Consider the following 21903-nt stretch of genomic DNA (forward strand, 5'->3'; position numbering starts at 1 on the left):
CAGCAATATAGTTTTCACTTAAGCAAGCTTGTGGGTGATGTTGGGTGCTTGTTGAGAGCAGCACCTTCTGACAAGCTGTAGGCCTGTTTTTTTTCCCTGTCTTGCATACTTGCTTCTCTCTGCTGTTCCTCTCTGTTCCCTTGGCTTTGCCTGTCCACCCTTTTCTACACCCATCACACATGGCTGCCACAACCTTTGGTTCACTCAATGCTAACAGCTTCTGAGACCATGTGAAACAGATGGCACTGTTTGATTTCCTGTGTCAAAAAAAACAACATCACCTTTCTGCAAGAAACCCATACTGATGCAGCTAGTCAAGCCGACTGGCATGCCACCTGGAAGGGCCATACATTCCTAAGCCATGGCACCTCTCTCAGTGCAGGAGTCATAATCCTCTTATTGCCACAGCTAATGCCTGACTCAGTGGTAACTCAAGAGGTTGTCCCTGGCTGCCTGCTAACTGCTCATATCACATTGGCACAACATTACCTCCTCCTGATTAATATCTACACACCCACTGTTGGGTGAGAATGGACAGCCTTTTTTGAGACCCTGGCTAACTTTTTGAGGAGTGCAGCTGACGATGACGACCTTCTCCTCCTGGGCGGGGACTTTAATTGCACGGTCAACAAATGGTGTAATTGGAATGGGCCAGAACCCCATCTGTCTTCAGCTCGGTGGCTGCAGACAGCTTTGGAGAGAGGGGTCCTCATGGATGTCTGGCACCATTGCCACACTGATGCCAAGCAGTACACCTGGATAACGTCAACTGCTGTTGGGATTGCCATGGCATGCCTTGACCAATTCTATCTCACCAGGCATAGCCTGCTGGTCCTGCATGGCAGCTCATTATTCCATCCAGACTCTTGGATCACCGTCTTAGTTGCTGTGAGCTGAGTCTCCTTGGCAAAGCATGTTCCTGGGCACCCTACTGGTGCTTTAACACCGGCTTGCTGCAAGATGCTCACTTCTGTGAATGCTTTGACTATTTCTGGTGGACATGGGAGACTGTGAGAACCACCTATTCCTCCTGGAAGCAATGGTGGGATGTGGGGAAAGCACAGATCAAAACTTTCTGCCAGCAATACACACAGCTGGCAATGAGTGAGCTCCGCTGCTGTGTCCAGGGTTGGAGGAGGATGTAGCAAAGCTCAAGGCAATCCTACGTGATGCTGGCAGAGACACAGAAGAAGCACCTGTGGGAGCTGGTGGAGGGCACAGCCTGAGGCGCAAGGATTCATTGCTACTGCCAAGAGCTGGCAGAGGCTGATACCCTGACCCAGTTCTTTTTCAACTTGGGAAAGTGATGGGCCCTGCAGAAAATCCTTGACCATCTCAAGACTCAGGACGGCCAGCTACTCATGGATCTTGTAGCCTTCTATCAAGACCTGTATGCAGCTGAACCTCTCTGCCCAGAGTCCAGTAAGCGCTTACTTGATGGCCTTCCCAAGCTGTACCCAGTGGCAGCTGAAGAACTTGAGTGAGAGCTGTCCCTGGAGAAACTCATGATTGCAGTGGGATGCCTCACTGTGGGCAAAGCCCCAGGGCTCAACGTGCTGCCCACCAAGTTTTATAAGACCTTCTGGCCTCTCCTTGGCCCCTGCCTCTTGCGCATGTTTCATGAGAGCCTCACTGATAAAATCCTGCCTATCAGCTGTTACTGGGCGGTTCTCACCCTGCTTCCAAAGACAGGGGACCTCAGCTGCATTAAGAACTGGTGGCCAGTACCCCTTCTGTGTGGTGACTACAAGATTCTGGCAAAAGCCTTAGCCAATCAACTGGGTACTGCCATAGCCTCAGTCATCAGTCCCGAACAGAGCTACTGTGTGCTAGGCAGAAGCATCCAAGATAATCTGTTCCTGCTTCGTGACCTAGTGATAATCGCAGACCTCTTTGGACTGAATGTTGGGCTCATCTCTTTGGACCAAGAGAAAGCCTTTGATAGGGTCAGCCACAACTACTTTTTTCAGACTCTGGATGCCTTTGGTTTTGGACTGGTCTTCACCTCCACCCTCCAGGTACTGTACTGAGACCTCTCCAATCTTTTGAAAGTGAACATTGTGCTCCGTGTTCCATTCCTGGCTCACAAGGGCATCTGCCAGGGCTGCCCCCACTCAGGAATGCTGTACACTCTGGCCATCGAGCCCCTGCTTCATACGCTGTGACAGTGCCTGACCGGCCTCGTTCTTCCATTGACCTCTGGTTTGGTTGGAAGCCCACTGGTTAGGCTGACAGCTTATGCAGATGATCTGACCATTCTCCTCAGCACCCAGAGTGATGTCCAGTTGCTGGTGGACTGTCAGCATGCTTATAAGCATGCTTCCTCAGCTTGCATTAACTGGCCTAAGAACAACGCAATCGATGCATGGACCAAACTTTCTCCCCCAGACCTGCCCGGGGGTCTCACCTGGCAGTGCAAGGGCCTTAAAGCTCTAGGGGTGTTCCTTGGCCCATCAGTCTTCCCAGCACAGAATTGGGAAGGTCTTAGCGAGGAGGTGGAGGTGTGCCTGCAGCAGTGGCATTGGTGCTTGCCCAGCCTCTCCTACCATGTGAACAATTTGGCAGCCGCAACATTATGGCACCAGTGTGCTGCGTTGGATCCCCTGCCACAATTACTTGAACAGCTTCAAAGGCTGCTGGTGGACTTTTTCTGGGACGGACACCATTGGCTCCCCCAAGCTGTTCTCTATCTGCCTATGGCTGAGGGAAGCCAGGGCTTGGTTGACCTGGTGGGTAGAGTGGCTGCTTTCCACCTGCAGGCTCTCCAGAGACTCCCTTATTGTGAAGACTGCCCTCCCTGGCAGCAGCTGGCCTGTGTGTTTCTGCACCAGGTAGGGAACCTTGGGTTTGACCAAGAACTCTTTCTCCTGGATCCTGTCCTTCTACCGCAGCGGGGTGCAGGCCTGGCAAACTGCCTTCCACCTCCAACCCTAGGTCAGCCATCTGTAATTTCCACAGTTGCTGCAGGAGCCACTTGTGTACAACCCGGCCCTGCAGCACAGACTGTCGAGCCTCAGGTCTGATAGCCTTGCTGACTCTCTCATCCAGTCACGTACATTCCTATATATGTTTTGGAGTGCAGCCCCTCTGGCTAGGAAAGCCAAGTTGCTCACCCTACCTCCAGGTCTGTGCTCTTCCTACCCCCTGACCTCTACTGGGCTATTTGTATAGCTCACAACCCCCACCTCCCCACAAATAATTAATCCCACTAAATTCCCCCTGGACCCACCAACACTCCTGCCTGCCCCTCCATCCACCATGAATAACTTACACCCGTTGCCCTGTGTGGCTCCTGAGAGTCATGAGTGTCTAGACACACTTTTTCCATTATACATTCACACATTTTAAAGTAAGCTATGTGAATGTAGATTGGATGTGGATGTACACACCTTAAAGAATCAAGACCAACACCTGGCGAATACTGTGGACAGCTCAGTACTATGTGTAGCTGAAGTCAAAAGGGAGAAAAATGGAATGGGATAGAAAATAATATAATACCATTTCCTTTCCTGGAATATTATGTGCTAGTAATATCACTGTGACAAAAAGGACAGAGCAGCTATGTAAGGGGTAAGAGTAGTGAGATGGAAGGAAAATATGCCATAGCTAAGATCATTCAAGTTTTTTTTCCTTAAAACTGAAATATTGTTTATTGCCTATATTAGAAACAGCACTGACACAACATAAAATTAGTAAATCTAATTTCTAAAAGAATAATCAAAGAACACAAGACAGTATAGTATGTGAAGTTTATCTAGGTCCTTAGAACTGAACTAGTTTGGTACAATAAAATTAACTATTCTGGAAGAAACACAAAAGGCCTGTGAAATCATTCGTTTCTTTGACTCAAAGATGTGGACCCATCACCTTTGGAGAGAATACTGAGACAATTTATATATATTAAATATGAAGCCAATATATAAAAGACACATTGATTAAAAAATTCTGCAGAGGGAAAAACAAATGAAAAGTTAGTGGCACTGATTCCTATAAAACTCTCATTAGGCCTGTGTTTACATGATTCCTCTGTGCCTTTTCTGCACAGGATTGCTCTCCTGAACTGTGAAGCATCATGAAACTAGTTACTCATGCAATTGTGGCTTTCAGTTACACAATGTACAGTTTATAAGTTTGCTGCTTAATAATTTTATAATGTGAAAAAAAATAACCAGCTAGCTCTGTATTTCAAAATGATTAGTTAGTAATGCAATTTTTTTGTAATAAAATAAGAATTATTCTTACATTTTCCTATTCGTTTCTAGAAATACTCCTGCAGCAATATGTATCTCAAGAATATTTATCAGAGGAAAGACTAGCTATGGCTCTTATATTTAATTTTTAATTTGAGATCTTCAGTATAATCATCTTGCCTGTCAGTATACAAAGGAATAATTTCATAATTCATTGTTATAAACAATTGCAAAGGAACTCTAAGTAAACAAAGCACTGTTCTTTTCTCCAATGATCCCAGTGGATAAGAAAATAAAAGCTTCAGGAAGTCAGATATGTGAAGACTGGGGGGAGTTGGACCAGCTTGCTTTGAAACACATACTCAGAATTTCCACACTCTGAAAGTACTGGATAAAGGCATAAGGGACTATCTTCATGGGACTAGAGCCCAGGCTCGGTTTGTGATTACATTAGAATCTCAGTTTTCAATTTAAAAAATAAAATAAAATTTAATTACTTCAGTCCCTCATGGTTGTAAGGGGGAGGGGGAGAAGCTTAGAAATTTAAGCCAACTACTATCCCAGTAGCAATGTCTGCCTGAGTCTTCAAGCAGACTAGAACAATAATTCAAAGGTGAGGTATGTTATGTTTTTCAATGAGATTTTAATTTCAAGACCTGTTGTTTGGAGGACCTTACCCTGAATCTTCTGTTGGGATGAATTTGGCATGGGGAGAGAAAAGCAAAGATGTCCTGTCCCTCCTACTGAAGCAGACAGCCTTTCGCCACTAAGATAAGTAGTTTGGGAGACTCTTACCTTCTGCCTCCCAAGTTAAGGGTGCCCTGTTTTCACTCCTTAAGAGGGACAAGTAAGCCCTAGACTGCTGCCCCTTGTTCTCTGGGTGGGGAAAAGAAGAGGTTCCCTATTCCCTGTCATTCTACTTGGAGTGGACCTCACATTGAGATGTGCCCAGACCAGTGGTTTTCAACCTCTTAGGCACCCCTCGGAAAATGTCAGCTTTTAGCTTTCACTTGTTTCTTGAATAAGGAAAAATAATTGAGCAATTCTTCTGTTACAAAGAATTCAGAACCACCACAACAGGGCACTTAACTCTTTTTTGAAACTATGGATTTCTATTTGAAATCTCTGGATTTATCCTGTGAATTATGTGTAGGTGTTTGCACACCTAACGGTGCTAAAATGGCACATTTAAAAATTTCATGGAACCCTGGCTGAGAAACACTGGCCTGGATCATCAGATGCCTTGATTCATCTCTCCATCTAGACACGCACTACCAGCTTTCTTGATAACAGAGGATGTTGGCTCTCTTGATCTAGGATGGCTGATAGTCTGTAATGAAATCTCCCTTTGGAATATCTCTGCTGAGAATGTTGTCTCCTGAGTGCTGGTTGGCTTTGAGGGCTTCAAAGGAACTGTGCAAATGGGGTAGATTCCAATTACTCTAGTAGTACCTCTAGAACCCAGCCAGATGGTTAATAGGGGTGTGTGAAATGGGCCATATTAGATTTGGATTTGGCCTAAATTGGGGACAGTGATTCAGTTTGTTGATTTGGATCACTTTCCCCAATTCGATTCAGCTGAATCCAAATCTGAAGATTTGATGCTGATTTGGAGAATCAGGCGTCACAGCTTTAACACAGTTAAAGGGAGATGGTCACCGGGACCGGTAGGACAGGGGGCCCCCTCACAGTAGGATAGGGGATGAGGGTGACCCGCTCCCACAAAGAAAGCCCTGAAACCAGGGTAAACTTACCAGTTTCAGGCCAGGAAGAGTGGGACAAGCTGCGCTGGGAAGAGCCACCCACACAGTTTTTAAGCCATGCTTATTTCCAGCTGCAGCTGGCATGGGCGGCTGATGTCATCATAGAATGCCACACATCCAAAATAAAACCCAGCACCGGCAGAGAAGCAGGAAGAGCGGGGGAGACAGCCGGCAAGGAAGGCACTCTCCATGCTGAGCGCAGGGAGCACCAGTGTGCAGCCAAAGAGCTGGCGTAAGGGAAGGAAAAGAGGTCTTCGACAGGAGGGAGGACCCAAAGCAATGTCAAAGGATGGCTTGAGCCACAGGCACAGGGGCTTTGAGGGAGGAAGGGTTGCTTGCCTATTCCCTCAGTTTTTTGTGTTTCTTTTTTTTGTCTTCTCCATTGTCATTCTTTCGGGTTTTCTTTTCCTTTTGCTGTGGCCGGGGCATGGGTAGTGCTCCGGGAGACAGGAGCAGCCTTAGACCCATGGCAGGCAGCCGGCTGGCTGTGAAGAAACACCGGGAAGCCAGGGTGAACCAGCTGCACAGGCAACATGAAGAGCTAGGACTGGTGCAACTGGAAGGCAAGCCATGCAAAGACTAACTGACTTGTCCTGGAGGCTGGCGTATGGAAGGGGTGTAGGGGAGGTGGAAACCCACAGATACCTGTCAGGAGGCGTGACCTACCTGGGAGAGTCCTCAGAAGGGGAACCCACCACTGAAGGTTCGATCAAAGTCATGGCAGGAAAGTTTCTGGGCTTTCCCTGGGGTGATTGAGGACCCCTCCAGAGGTTACAAGACCCCACACAATGCCCAACACTGGGCGCACATGCTAAGGTGAGCCTCAAGGCCAGGCGGGCACACAGCTTTAAATGTCTTTTCTCCATACCTTGAGATACCAAGTGTGGCTTATGAATACTGCAATTCTGAGGCAGATGGAATGTCCCACAGGAGTGTGTGTGTGGGGGGGGAGGGGCACGTGCTCGGTAGCAAACCCAGAAGTACTTCGAGTCCACTTTCAGGTCCACCGTGGAGCATGCAGCCCCCCCGTATCCCCTCAGCTTGGCAATTGACTGTGGCAGGACCCTGGGTGCTCCCCCAGACCCTGGAGGCACCAGCCACCGAGCCAGGAGAATGTGGGGGGGCCCCCCGACACGCTCCCCAGTGGACCCAGAAGTGGACCCCCCATGCTCCTGTGGGATGCTCCATGCACCCCAGCATTGCAGCATTCAGGAGCTGCCTGCTAGCTTGTGGTATGTAGAAAAAAACATTTAAAGCTGTGTATGTCCAAATTGCTGAATCTTTCCAAATATCTCCGAATCAATTCAGAGGGTTCTGATTTGACTTGGAGAGATTCAAGGGTCTCCTGATTCATTTCAGATTCAGAGATTTGGCCACTAAATCAGGCCAAATCTCTGCCAAATCAAGTCAGGGACTGAAGCTTCGCAAACCCCTAATGGTTAACACCATGGGGAAGTGGGCAAATCCACCTTTATGACTGTAAAGCACAGTAGAAAGGGGCCTCTGAGCAACTAACAACAACAACAATACTAGTAGTAGTAACGGACCTAGCAGTAACCGACAATAAGGGTCTGAGAGCAAAAAGCAGGTCATGGAGAACATGCAGCCCAAATAAGTGGAATGCTGGTTTCAAAGAGGCTCAGAACAAGTCTGCAGGATTGTAATTGGACATCTTAGTAAGCTGCAGCCAGATAAATTTGGGTTAGACCTGCTGTATTTTGTGCTATATTCTCTATCTCTATTCATCTCTACATTCCCTTTTATGATCACGGAATTAGGATGACTTCAGGTATACCTTGGAATCAGAGCTCTATCCTGAAACGTTTTGAGCTACCAAGCCTTGATCTAGTATAAACATGTGATTAATTTTAAGTCCATGTCTATGATGGGATAATTCATATGTTAAAAAATTAAGCATATAAGCAGATACTTTTCTGGATCAAGCCCAGCATGCTCAATTCCTTGTAGGATTAAATTATTAGATATTGAAAAAGATTTACTAAAACAACTTCCAAAGGTGGTTTTGAAAATAAGAGATCACACTTTTACTATTACCATTGAAAGACTATATTAAGAAAATTAATTCCAGGTCTTCCTGCACTCAGGTTGATCTGATTCTTCATAGTTATAGTTTTTGAGCCTTTGTCAGACAATTTCTTTCCTTGGCATTTGAATCTTTCCAAACATTTGACAGTCACCTTAGTTGTCAAACACACACTTAATCCTTTTAAATCTTTCCTGATATGTCAGTCTCTTCAGACTTTTAATTACACTGTCACTCCCCTCTGAATTCTTTCAGGTTGTCAATAGCTCTCTGGAGATGAAGAACCACAATTAAACACAGGATTCTCACCAGTGCCTAATTAATCATTCATCATTAGTAGAAGGGTCTTTTTGTGCACTCACTCTAAGTCATTGTACTTTTTTACTTCCTAAAAACAGTCAATCCTAATAGCAAATGGTACACAGCAACATTTTCTGATTAAAAAAAAAAAAAGCAGCAAAACAGAAAGACAACACTTCTTTCCCAAATGCCCTTGTGGCAGATAAGTCTGTAATGCAAGTGATCACAGAGGCATAACTGGATGCTTGAGTGCCCTAGATAGCAACCACATGTGGATCAGTGTCAGTGGTTGCACTGCTGGTGGTGCAGCTGCTGCTACCTTTGCACTCCCTGAGGATCCGTGCCTGTGGTTTGTATCCTGCTATCCTGCTTTGTTACACTACTGGGTCACATACACATAGTATACGTGAAGTCCTTCTGAAATATCTCTCAGAAATTTTGCTAAATGTTCCCCTAGCAGGGAAAAAAATGTCTTTGCCTGCCAGTGTAATTAATTGTTCTTCAACTCACCTGGTGCTGGGTCAGGTTTTGCTGACTGACACCTGGACTGTCTGCACAGACTGCTGCCATCATTGCCCATGGTTAATGGTCTAACCAGGGAGAAGTGAGGGTGGGTAGAAGAGTTTGGACTTTGGCACCAAGAATTCTGTGTTGGGACAAGGGTTGCTGGGGCCTTTTTTTCTCTGTAAGCAGAAAAACAAATGAAGGTGTTATGCATATTGTGTTTCAGTGGGGAGACGCATTGGCAGCCGGAGCTTTCCCCATGCTATGGTAAGGAAAAGCAATGGTAGAGTTACCTGCCTCTGACCTGAACTGAGTCATTTCAGCCTGCGATCTGAGGAGGTTGCTGACTGCTGATCTATAATTTTACCAAACATTGACCATTTACACTGAAGTTTTATATGTAACCTTTCTGCCTCAGGTTGAATCTACCTCAGATAGAATGTACTCTGGGAAGTCTGAGCAAAACCAACCCAATCACTTCCAAGAAAAAGGCTAGTGAAGGTAGATTAGCCAATGTTTTTGAATTGTCTCTAGTAGGAAGTTGCAAGTTAGCAAGGGAATTATTCTGAGGAAATAGCTCTTAGGCCATCCTTGTGAAAATCTGTCCACGTTGGCCAAATCATGCAAACAGATTTCTGTCATTAGGACACATGCAGTAGAACGAATGCAACTGATATGCCCTGAATTTCAAAACATTTCACCTCCTTTGCATGTGTTGTCATTCCTCAGTGAACTTGCTTCAGGAACACCAATAACCAAAACTCTGGAGAGACCATGGAAGAAAAATTGCTAAGGCTGCTGTTCCACTTCAAAATATATCCAAAAGTGAACAAAGTCCAGTGGCCTGGGCATCAGAGCACCCTGGGTATATCTGTACCACTTAATTATAGCTCTAGGCAGTGCTGTACTGAAACATACTGCACTCAGACCATGCAAGCTAACTTTCTAATCACAAGCAGCATAGTTATCTTAGGCTAGGTACAAATAGTCAAAAAGTCTGAGGCTGAATTGATTCAATATTTTCAGGTTAGTCTAAACTGTGTAGATTGAACCAATAAGCAAGTGAATAGCCATTCACTTTTGGTTCTGGAAATACAGCCACTGGCCAGAAGCTGTGGCATATTAGAGTATGCTTCTCTGCTCAGCTGAAGCAAACAGCTTGGGCCAAGGCTAGCACACCCACCCTGTAATGGGAGGTTTGCAGAGAAGATGCAAAGCATCTTGGGATGTTGGGGGACTCTGAGTTAACTTTAATCTGGAGAGCATCTGGGACAGAAGTTCAATAAACTGATTTAACCTAAATCTGTTAAGTCTGATATTATATCCATTCAGGTTTACCTTACAACGGTTTCAGCCATTTTGAAAGTGGTTCATGTGCACTGAACTTCTGTTGTGTTACAGATTTGAACTGGTTTTTGATCACTTATATTGGTTTATGTGTAATGTCTGTCCCTAGCCTTAGTGTCTTGTCATGTACACTCCAATAAATATCTTGGTCTGGAGCTGTCATTGAGCAGTGTAGACTTACCTAATGAGTTTTAGGCTAATCTTTTTAATTAATTGATATAGTGAAAGTTCTGTGAACATCAGAACCTTCACATTGTAAAATCTTTGAGTTTGGAATTGTGTCATTTATATCTGGATGTTACCGTTGCACTTTTGGATATGCACTTTTGGAAATGCATAACAAATAATGATAAAATCAGGCTTTCTTGTAAAATTCCATGACTTCATTATTAAATCCTGCCTGATTTGAGGATTCTCTTGCATGGAACCTAAAAAAATATTCTCTCTGAAGGTTTAGGTAATTTCTTTCTTTTTTTTCAACTATTTCTCCCAACTCCTGGTATGGGAAACCTTCTTTGTAAGACACTCATTTAAAAATTGCCACTTACACAGCCAGGAAGAAATAGTGCTGTAATAAAAGAGTGTAGTCAAAGGTGGGGTGCCCACCTTTTAATGAAAATTGGTCCTTTTTCTTTTGGTTGGCCTTGGACAGCTTCTTCCTGTTCTATATCAGATAGTCTCAATTCTGATTTTCTTTGTTGTTTTATTAGTTTGGTTGGTTTTGTGTTATTCTTCAGGTGTTCACTGTCTTCTTGCCCCTTCCATCTCAGCTTTCTGTTCCAGTACATAGGAGTGCACCAGGCAACAGCCTAAAGAAAAAAGTATAGCTCATTTGGTTACTGCATTTCCTCATCAAAATAACTGTTTCTAGTGATCAGTATGGGGACTTGGGGATCAGTGTCCTGAAGTATTTTTGAACAAGTGGTAAATTATCGTCAAAATAATAGCACTGTGCACCAAGCTGCAGACATTGCGTTTGCTTTTATAATTTGTTTTTAAAATTATAGGTTGGATTCATCATGTAATAGCTTTGATATTTTGCTGCTTGATTTAAACTAAATCAGCATTTACTAATGGCTCAATAAAAAATGGCCAACATCATGGTTGAAATGACTTCAGGCATTATCTCATTAATAAGTGGACAAAGGTCTGTCCCACAAAAAGCCCTTGCAATTGACAGTTTTTCTGGTAAGGACTACTGGATGCTCAAGGATTGAATGACATGGGATGGGGGGGAAATAACCTCAACTATATATACACAATGCTGGGTTTTGAACTAGGTGTTACGATTCAGGAAAGAGAACTTGGAGTCATTGTAGATCTCTAAATATGTCAGCTCAATGGGCAGTGGCAACCAAAAAAGCATCTAAAACATTGGGCATCACTAACAAAATGGAGAACATCCTCACACTATTATGTAAATCCATAGTGCACTCACATCTTGAATACTGTGTGCAGTTCTGATTCCCAATTTCAAAAGGATATAGTAGAATTCAAAAAGGCAAAGAGAAGGCAGTGAAAATGATCAGGATCATGGAGCTGTTGCCATACAAGGAAAGACTAAAAAGTCTAGGACTCTGCAGTTTAAAAGGAGTAAGCTGAGGAGGGATACGATAGATGACTCTAAAATCATGAAGGGTGTAGACCAAGTGAACAAAGAGCTGTTGTTTACCAAGTCCCAGAATACTAGAACTAGGGGGCACCCACTGAAATCAGTAGGTGACAAGTTTAAAACTAACAAGAGAAAATACTTTTTTATACAATGCATAGTTAACTTGTGGAATTGATTGCCACAGGTGGTGGTAGAGGCTTAGCCAGGTTGGAAAAGGGACCAGCTATTGAACACAACTGTTGGTGATGTTTTTTATGGCAATTCTAAACCAATAATGGTGGATGCCAGGGTAGGTATTGCATAAGGAATAGATCACAGTAGATCAGGGATGGGCAAAATGCGGCCCGGGGGCCGGATGCGGCCCGCCAGGCCATTGTATCTGGCCCACGGGGCCCCTAAAAATTTAGAAAATTAATATTTATCTGCCCCTGGCTGCCTGTCATGTGGCCCTCGATGGCTTGCCAAAACTTAGTAAGTGGCCCTCCACCCAAAATAATTGCCCACTCCTGCACTAGATACACCCAGTTCAATTCTCTCCCTCTATACCATCCACTCCTGCCACTGTTGGAGACAGGATACTGGCTAGATGGACCACTGATCTAACCAAGTATAACATTCTGTACCCCAAAGTCTTTCTCAACTATCCCATCCATTTAGTCCTCCAGAGCTCAAAATTAGCTTGCCAAGACATGCAAGGGTCACAGAGGCCTAAAAGTTAAGTATGTTGTGTTTTGAGTTTTTCAGTCATGGGCATGATCCTGCAAACCACTGAGCACTGCAGCTTCAATCCAGCTAGGCCCTTCAAGCACTTGTTTAAGCCTCTGACTGAATCCAGCAAATTTAATAGGACCTAGTCCTATAAAGTCAGCTCCAGGGTTTTAAAGGATCCAAAGTAGGCAACCGCAAAAAAGTTTTCCTCCAGTGCCATTTGCTCCGTGCCACAAAATTCGTGAGCCCAGAACTTTTGGTTTGTTGTTTCAGGAGCTCACACTCCAGCACACCTGCCCTTCTGCACTATTCTTTTATTTGCCAAAACATGATATGTCACTTCAGCTCTTCTCAATTACTATTATGTAAAGTCATGCTTTTCAGAAGAAATGGAGTTAGCTTCTGCTAACCTCAGAGACCAAGAGAAATGATCTGTGTTATTAATTATGCTAAAAAAATAAAGCTCACTTGGCCACTTGGTTCACAAAGGATGGTGGTACAATCTAAGTCCGTCCTTAATCGATTTTGCTCCTTCCAGAAAAAATCTGATGGAGGCTTATGAAGCACATTGGCATCTACTGCCCATACCTGTAATGATAAAAAGTAGTAATTGGGTACAGGGAAGGCAGTCCATAGGTGTTCAGTGAGTGGTAAATGTACTGAGAATGAGCTGGTTTTCTTTTCACCAGGCTTTGCAGTGTTGGTAACAGTTTCTCATTTACATGAGAGAGCTGAAATAAAATGGAAGGGAACATATTTGGGGACCTGTAGCAACAGCGTATCATCATCATGCCCTGCTGTAATGGATTAACAGAGGTCAATGGGGGGGGGCGGGGGGGTGTCTATTTTTCAGGCACTCATGGTAGGGGGCCAGTAGCATGGTTGGCCGATCTTGTTAAGCAACTGATTAACAATGGGTGGTTCTTATTAATTTATTCAGGGTATTTCCATAGATGTATAATATCACCTTTAAAATCCCAGTTTACAATTGTTTCTAGAGTTGCTGTATGCAAGAGAAAACTATTTTCATTGAGCAGTGGCAATTTTTTCATGCTTTTGTTTTACACAGAGGATCTTAACCAGTGTGCTGTGCAAACACAGCAAAATTACTACAGCCATTTTGACCTTTACTAAAATCAAAGCAGCAAAAAGAGCCATTATGGAAACATTCTCCTGACATCAGACCACTATAACGCACTTTTACAAACACCACTTCTAAAGCATTTTGTATTTCCATACCTGCAGGACAATGCCTTTAACCATTTCCTAGAAGGAAAAGCAATCTTTCTTTAATTTACAGTAGAAGTATCTTGAAAAGATACTTATGCTTTCTCTCTTTATAGAGTGCTTGCTAGATGGCAGCATGCCAAAGTGCTTTTGTGACTCTATTACATATATGCCATTGCATATCAGTGATTTGTGGCACTTCTGGATATATGATAATGTGCATTTGTGCTGTTCTCAGATCAGGGCTCAAACTGAGTTTTGTTGAGCTGGATTGATGAACTGGGACTTTCTTTTTTTTTTCCAAGGTGGCCATCTGATTCCCCAGAATCTCACCTTCCATTTAAATAAATAACGTTATGGGCAAAAAAAGATAATCTTATAAGCATGAAATCACTACAAGCAAATGCAGCAAGAGAGAGTAAACCAATAGCTCTAAGCAATATGACCTTGTGTGTTCACTTCAAGAGGGTGTTTAATTCAGACACCTAGTGATAAAGTAAATGCCAGCAGGGTTAAACTATTGCACTGCTGATCAAAGTATATGCAAAACAATCCCCTAAAGTGCCAGAGGAGAGGGAAGGAGCCCAGGGGAGCATCTAAACCCAACCAAGATGATCTCACAGAACCCTAAAAAGCATCCAAGCCCTGCACCCAACCAGCCAGCTAGTACCCCTGTGCCCAGTGCAACAAGGTCTAAGCTTACTCTGAGGGGTCTAGGGCCAGGTGGCATCTTCCCTGGTTTGAACTGAGGTTTCCACTATACTTTGATCACAGTTCGTTATACTTGGTTGGGAGTGTAGCTATAGCTTGGGGAGGGGAGGTAATTGTCCTGAAGAATATCTGCTTCCCCCCAGTGGCAGACCTCCACCTGCCAAATGCCCCCACCCTAGCAAAGATCCAACTTGGACAGGGTATGCTCCTTGCACATGCAGAGTGGTGCTGCCTCAAGATTTTGCCCCATCTCTGTGAAAATCTCTCTATGCCCCTGTACTCAGTTCACATGTTCAAATCTTTCTTTGAAACCCTGGAAAGTAGAAATATGCAAAATTTTAAAATAAAGCTTCTTTTAATGAAATCTTCCAGCATGGTCATAGGACTCTGAGAGCTAAGATCCTATGTACATACTATAATAGAGGGAGGTGCCAGTATATACTATAATTTTCTGTTACTGGGGGATGGCTACAAAGCCAGCAGAATCATGAGAGAAGGGTTTTTGTGGCTTGGGCTAAGGCACCTGGCAGAGCTGGGACTAATAAGCAGCCCCTGTGCTCAGGCCAGCTAATAGGCCAGGCTGGCTGGAAGGGACAAGGTTCCAGGGGAAAACAGACTTGCATTCAGGCTGGAAGGATAGTGGAGCCTTGATCATGGAGAGGGCAGGATTGGAGGGAGAGACAGCCCAAATGCCTAAATGAGGGAGTGAGTTTTGTTGCAGTTTTTTCTTTTTGTTTCTGTGTGGTTTAGGCAGTGGGCCCAGGGGATGAAGCTGAAAATAAAGACTGTATCTATTAGCCCAAAGCAGGGGAAGAACTTTCAATTAGGATTTTGCTTTTGGTTTGTTACTGGACACCTGGAATCGGAAGTGACTGTGAGGGGAGGTGGAGGTCACTTTGCACGTGCCCTAAAGTGTCCTATGGGTTTTCACCCCTTGAAGGTGAAGACTCATACACTGAAAGAGAAAGACAGGATTTAACCTGTTTTAGGTGCGGTAACCCAGAGGGCCAGAGCCCTGCTGTGCAGCTTAATTCCCAAGCCTCGCTGCTGCTAACAGAGAGCCAAGGCCAGACTGAGTAGGCCCAGAGTTAAAAAGAGCAGCTAGAGCAAATCAGGACCCAACTGAGAAGGTCTGGGCCAGGAGAAGTGTGAAAGGGGGAAGCCAAGTGGCCCAAAGGAATCCTTCCCACCCCACTTCAAAGCTCTGGATGCTTCCCATTTGATTCCACCAAGACCTGGCAGGCGAGAGAGAGGATGGTGGATCAGAGGAGCAAGAAAGGAGGAGGGGGCAAGTTAGCCAGCTGCTGTAGCTGCTGTCACAGTACCTATGCCTTAAATCAGCCAACCTAAGGGTGTATCTGAAGGCCACTGACAGGAAGCCAAGGCTAAAATGCAGAACCTGTATGAGTATCTCCTGAATACCAGCAAAATGGACTGCCAATGGCACCTCAGATAACACCCACAATTCCTCAGGAGATCAAAAGTCATACTCTGTGGAGGCCATTACCTTTATTTTACAGAGCAGAAAACTGAAGGGTGAAATGTGTTGGCTAGGGTGACCCAGCAGACTAGTGACAAAGCCAGCACTGGAACACAGTTTTCTCAAGTGCCAGTACAGTGCTCTCTCCACTAGACCACAGCAGGGGTTGGATAGAGATTGGAAGAGTATTACTATGACTTTTTATTTTCTAATTCAAGCCCTATCTTGGATATATCTTTGGGTTATACCTGTAACTATAGACAGGAACACAATTTTGGCACCACTGGATACATGATAAAACATCTCAAGGCTTTATCAAAGCTAGGTGTAGTGGGGTCCTGGCCTGGTCATGGTGGCCCCTCGATTCTTGCCCTCCACTCCAGCTCCTCAGGGTAATCTCCCTTCTTTCTCACCTGCCATGCCTTGATCTAATTGTTCTTAGTGTGAAAGGGAAGCTGCCCCCCAGGGTCCCAGAGTGAACCCAGTCCACTTTGTTCCTGGGAGACTCAGTTGTGGCTCTCGTAGCCTTATTAGTGCCCTAGGGCACCAGTCACCTTATGAACTATTTGTGGCCTTTGATCCACGCACCATCTTGTATGGGTTGGAACCCTCTTGGCTTTAGCTTGCTGGTTTCTCTTCTTGTAGACTGTCAGCTTAAGCCCACTTTCTCTGGCCTGGCTTCCGAGTCTCAGCCTGGTCTGGCCCTTGGTCCACTTCACTTTGTTTGGGGGCCTTAGCCCTTAGCCCTTCTCTCAGGAAGCCTTTCAGCCCTTGACTCTTTCAGCTTGGGCCTGCCCCAATCCTGCTGTCAGAACTCAGAATCTGAAGCATCTCCCAGGCACCCGTGTGTGGCCTCCCATCCTCCCCTCCAACCACTACCTCATCCTCCAGTCAAACAAGCAAATCCCCCCCCCCTCTACCCAAACAAAAAAACCCCAATGTCAGCCCAATGCTTTAAACATGCAGGCTGCTGCAGAAGCCTCTTCTCCAGTCCCCAAGCCTCTCTGAGCCCCTGGGGTACCCGCTCTGGCCTGCAGATTCCCTCCCTTGCCTGTCTGTGCTGGCAGGAGCCCTCTTCCACACAGGGTTCAGGGCTGCACTACCCCTCTGCAAAAGCTTTATAGCTCCTGAGCTCCTCCTCTGGTCTCCTGACTGGTGGCAGGTGTACTCTTCCAGCTTCATGGGCAGTTTACTGCACCCAGGCTGCAGTTGCTTCCTTGCTGCCTTCCCTCCTGCAGCTGACCTCTCTTTAGCTGCTTGGGGTCCTTTCTGCTGCAGCCTCTCTCCAAGTAACAGGAGCCCCTGGCTCCCTTTTTCACAAGGCATAACATATTTTTCCTTTCTAGTCTTGTTGTTTGCTTCAGTTCAGACCCATCCTCAATTCTGAAAATTAAGCCACAATATATAAATGTATAGCAGTGACAAGAAATGGGTTGAGAGGAAATAGCTTATCATATCAGGCCAGAATTCTTAAATTCAGTCTTGTTAGTCCATATTTAGACCCTTAAATAAACAGATGATGGGCACCAGCAGCTCTCTTTGTTCAGTGAGATTTGTAGGCACACAGCCTTCATGCAATTAGGTTAAAAATCTGGTCCTAGTCTTTATGTTGCAGTAGATAAGGGGCAGTGGAATTATACATGTTACATTTTGGCTGAGTTAGTTCAGATTCTACACTCACTGTTACTGTAGAGTTGGCACTCATTCTGATGTTTGGTGGGAATCTGAACACTGCTACTGCTTGGCCATTGGCATTCTTCTGGAGGATATAATCCCCAATACTCTCTTCTATAACAGGGGAAGAGTTAAGGATCTTCACAAAATGACCACCAGGATGAACATCACCAATTCTTAAGTTTCCAAGAGCGCTAAAATGATAAAGGTCAAATCGAAGATTTAAAGGCACTTCACATGTGATGTATTCATAGCTTTAATTATAAAAATCTGCCCACAGGTTTGCATAGTAATCACACCATATGCTGACTACTGACACAACATATTTTGCATTTTATAGAGCTCTCTTCCTTTCATAAACTTAGTTTAATTTAAAGTTAAATCAATTAAATATTAACAAATGAAATATTTAACAATATTAAAAAAGAGTAATTATATGACAGATTTATGCAGCTCCTATTGCTGTTAGAAATTTAACAGTTCTTTGTGGGGGAAGAAAAACATAATGAGGACCCCTATTGCTATTTGCTTTTGTTTTTCCTGGATGTATGTAGCCCAACATTTCTACGCTCAACAAAGGGATTTGGCCATTAAAATCAGTGGGAGCTGGGTAGTAAATCCCCTTCTCAGGGTGGAAAATCTCAGTCATTGAGTTCAGTTATATATCTTGCTAGCTTGCTCTCTTTCTCCTGATGCCCTTCATTTCTTCTTTCCTTTCTGGAGGAAGGGCCATCTTTATTAACTAACTCCAAAAGACAACATGTTAAAACAATTAAAACCCACTCTCTCTTTTGTTTTGGAACTGTAGCAAACCAGGATATGTTATTTATCTTCAGTAAACCCAGGGACTCCTTGAGGGAGCAGAGGAACACTTAGTCTTGTGCAAGCCCTAGAAAACAAATTTATCTCTAACCTGTTCCTCTCCTGAGCAACTCACCTGTCAAGGGAGCGCTTTTAAAAACACAGCACTGTGCTGTAATGCTCATTGCAGGTTTTACTAGACAAACTATGAATGGAGCCTGTGGAATCATTCAACTTTCCGTGTGACACCCACTGTGATTTAGTTAGTTGTTTAGCCCTATTATGTCTTGGCTTTGTTGCCTGCCTGTGTAATGTTTTTGTCCTTGCTCTGTTTGCCTTGTTCTGTTCACCGATAAGACTAATTTGTGGACATCTGCGTTTGTACTCAAGGCTGGCCCTACAGCACAGACAGAGCCACTCCACACTCCTGGATTACTGCTGCTGCAGCCCTGGGAGACCCCCAGAGCCCCAGGAAAGGCTACTGGGGCTGACTAGGTGCTGGCCCCAGCCTCCTCTACCCAACCTGGAGCAATTTGGTGAATGCCAGAGTGCTCATGCACAGGTATACCCCAGGGACAAGTAGCAGTGGCATAACTATGTGCTGGTGCTATTTGTCCCCAGGGAAATGCATACATGCACTCATGAAGACACACCCTAGGGGTATAAAGGACAAAAGTTACATAGTCCAAAGTCTTCCTAAAAGGTCCCTTGCCTCCCACTGCCCAAATTCCACTGGTGACACAAAAGCTCTGCTAGTAGTTCCTCCTATTCCTGCACAGGGAACCTGTTTCTAGAGGAAGGTTGGGCTTACATGAAGAAGAAAAAAGAGAAAAATTGTAGGAGTCTGAATCAGGTAGTGAACAAATATGAAGATGGGCAGGAGAATCAAGAGGGACAAATGAACTTCAGGGCTTGGAAATGGCTGGAGCTGCAAAATATACAGACGTATTGAACACAGCAGAGGCACCAGCTGGCATTGGATGGAAACAGGAGGTGCCAGGGTAGGTGCTAGAATAAGACTTCTTTCTAGGCAAGACTTGAATCTGGACTGAAGGGGACAGGAGATTTGGAAAGGGTACCTGGAATGGGACCATGGTCAGACTGTTCTAGGAGTGTGATGGATAAAGCAGCAGGGGATCCATCTTCTCCCACTTCCAAAGGGTAGCTCTAAGCATCAGGCTGTATAATAGGAGTGTGCAAAATGGGCTTTATTCAATTTGGATTCGACCCAAATTGGGGGCAGTGATTTGATTTGTTGGTTTGAATCACTGTCCCCAATTTGATTTAGCCTAATCTGAAGATCCAGTGCTCATTTGGAGAATCAACGAGCCAGACATAGACACAGCTTTAAAGGTTTTTTTCTACATACCTCAAGGTACCAGGCATGGCTCGTGAATGCTGCAATGCTGGGGTGGATGGAGTGTCCCATAAGACACTTCAACTCCAAATAGTAGGGGCCCCCTGCGTGCTTGGTGGCGAACCCAGAAGTGAACTGGAAGTACTTCTAGTTACCTTCTGGGTCCACTGGGGAGCACACTGGGGGCCCTCCACACCCCCCCAGCTCAGTGATTGGCCACAGGGGAACCCTGGGTGCCCCCCCAGATGCAGGAGGCACCAGTTGCTGAGCCAGAGGGGCACAGGGGGTGGGGACAGCATGCTTTCTGGTGGGCCCAGAGGTGGATTGGACACTGGAAGTGTTTCAGGTCCACTTCCGGGTCTGCTGCTGAGTGTGCTGGGGAGCCCCCTGCACTTCTGTAGGACACTCCATGTGCCCCAGCATCACAGCATTCATGAGCCCCTTGCTACCTAGAGGTATGTAGAAAAAACATTTAAAAGCTGTGTCTATGTCCAAATCGCCAAATCTCTCCAAATTGATTTGGAAGGTTTCGATTCAATTTGGAGAGATTAAAGTGTCCTCTGATTTGATTTGGATTCAGAGATTTGGCCACCAAATCGGGCCGAATCTCCACCGAATTGAATCAGGGACTGAAGCTTTGCACAGCCCTACTGTATAATACTATGCATGTCAAGTCACCCTCTGTCCCACTTGTGGGCTTAAAATTGAACCACTGTGCAGCCAAGAATGCAGAATTTATTGGACCTGAAGGAGAGCAGGCAAGAGGGAGTCTGGTAGTTCAGTTCTGTAGCTGGCAAGGGGAAAAAAAACATGCCTTCTGGTTCCTGTTTCCCAGATGGATTAGGCATTTTACATTAGACAGTCATGAGATAAGAGAGAACCTCATTCTGTTCTGTGTTTGATCTCCTGGCCCCATGACTCTTACACTCTTTGCTACATGGTGACCCAGGTTCCATAGAAGATGGAAAGCATCTCCACATAGTATAGCCTAAAGCCTGATGGGCAGGGCACTCTCTTGGCAGGTGAGAGATGTAGGGTTGGATGTCTTTGGGCTGAGAAGGACCTAAAACCCTTGTCTGACACCATCTAGGTGATGCTGCAGCCACTAGGCTATCATACAAAAGGTGGGCATAATCACAATTATTTTTCCTCTCCAGCTGAATTATAAAGAGTCAGCCCTGGTCAGTTATTCATCTACTTTCAGAAATTTTACATACAGCATGACTAAAACAGGGAACTGGAGAAATTGCAGCTCCTTGAATGCTGTAATTCACCATTAGATCCATCTAGACCAAGGAGATCAAGATTGAAATGACTAAGCTCTAGACAGAAGCAGGAGTTCAGACACATTCCTGTACTCAGCATTTCCTACTGTCTAGTTCTGGAAGACTCCATGTTCACCATTGGGTGGTTCTGATTTGCCCTTTACAGGGCACTGACTATAGAGTAAGCCTAGGAGCATAATTTTGTTTTTTCTGATCAACCTCATGGAGCCATGCCTAAGTTTTGCACACTGAGAAATATATATTAGAGGCATGCAAGGTACATTTCTGGATCTCACTTCTGATCTAACATACTCTACTGTTCAGATGTGGATTTGGCTCAGTCTATCCCTCATAAATGTATGCAGGATATATCTGCTGTAAAATGGATATTGATGATTTGCAATGTTTAGAGTGGTTTCCATCTATTCTTCTTACATTGAGCAAGATATTCATACATAAATAACAGCTGAGTTAGACTTAATGTCGCTCATGTGCAAAAAACAAGGAAATAGGACAGGATTCACAAGTATAACAGCACTTTCTAAGAATCAACATATTACTGCTATGATACTCTAACACTTTTGATTCATCAATAAAATTGCTCTCAATGTACATCAAAGACCTGAAAATGTCACTGCAATTACAAATCTCAGTTCCCACCTTTCAGCATTTCATTATTTAATAATGTAATTTTATTTATGACCTTAAAATACTATCTTAATATTTTTCACATGACATACACCAAAATAACAAAAGAATGTAGAGCTGATAGAAAGTTGTAAGATCAACTGACCACAGACACAGTGAAATCCAGGCATCCAGTCCAAATCTGGTGGTAGTACAGATCCCCCTGGTAAACTGGGGATCTGAGGCAGTTAAAGCAGGAAAGTAGGAGGTTAGAGCATACATGACTCTTGACC

The 21903-nt window shown here is 44.6% G+C and overlaps 1 protein-coding gene across 3 annotated transcripts in view; it reads right to left on the reverse strand.

Annotated features, from left to right (window-relative positions):
* LMNTD1 (lamin tail domain containing 1) overlaps positions 1-21903 on the reverse strand; it is a 128336-nt gene that overhangs the window by 87419 nt on the left and 19014 nt on the right. For 2 of the 3 annotated variants that reach the window (XM_059726605.1, XM_059726604.1), the window contains exons 6-8: positions 17568-17754; positions 10755-10957; positions 8808-8980 (exon numbers count right to left, since the gene is read on the reverse strand). In XM_059726605.1, coding sequence (XP_059582588.1) covers positions 8808-8980; positions 10755-10957; positions 17568-17754 — 563 coding nt within the window. Of the gene's footprint in view, positions 1-8807; positions 8981-10754; positions 10958-12936; positions 13057-17567; positions 17755-21903 lie in introns of all 3 variants that reach the window. The other variant, XM_059726606.1, reaches the window with a different exon arrangement.

This window comes from Alligator mississippiensis, chromosome 4 (genome assembly GCF_030867095.1).
Source record: "Alligator mississippiensis isolate rAllMis1 chromosome 4, rAllMis1, whole genome shotgun sequence".
NCBI lineage: Eukaryota > Metazoa > Chordata > Crocodylia > Alligatoridae > Alligator > Alligator mississippiensis.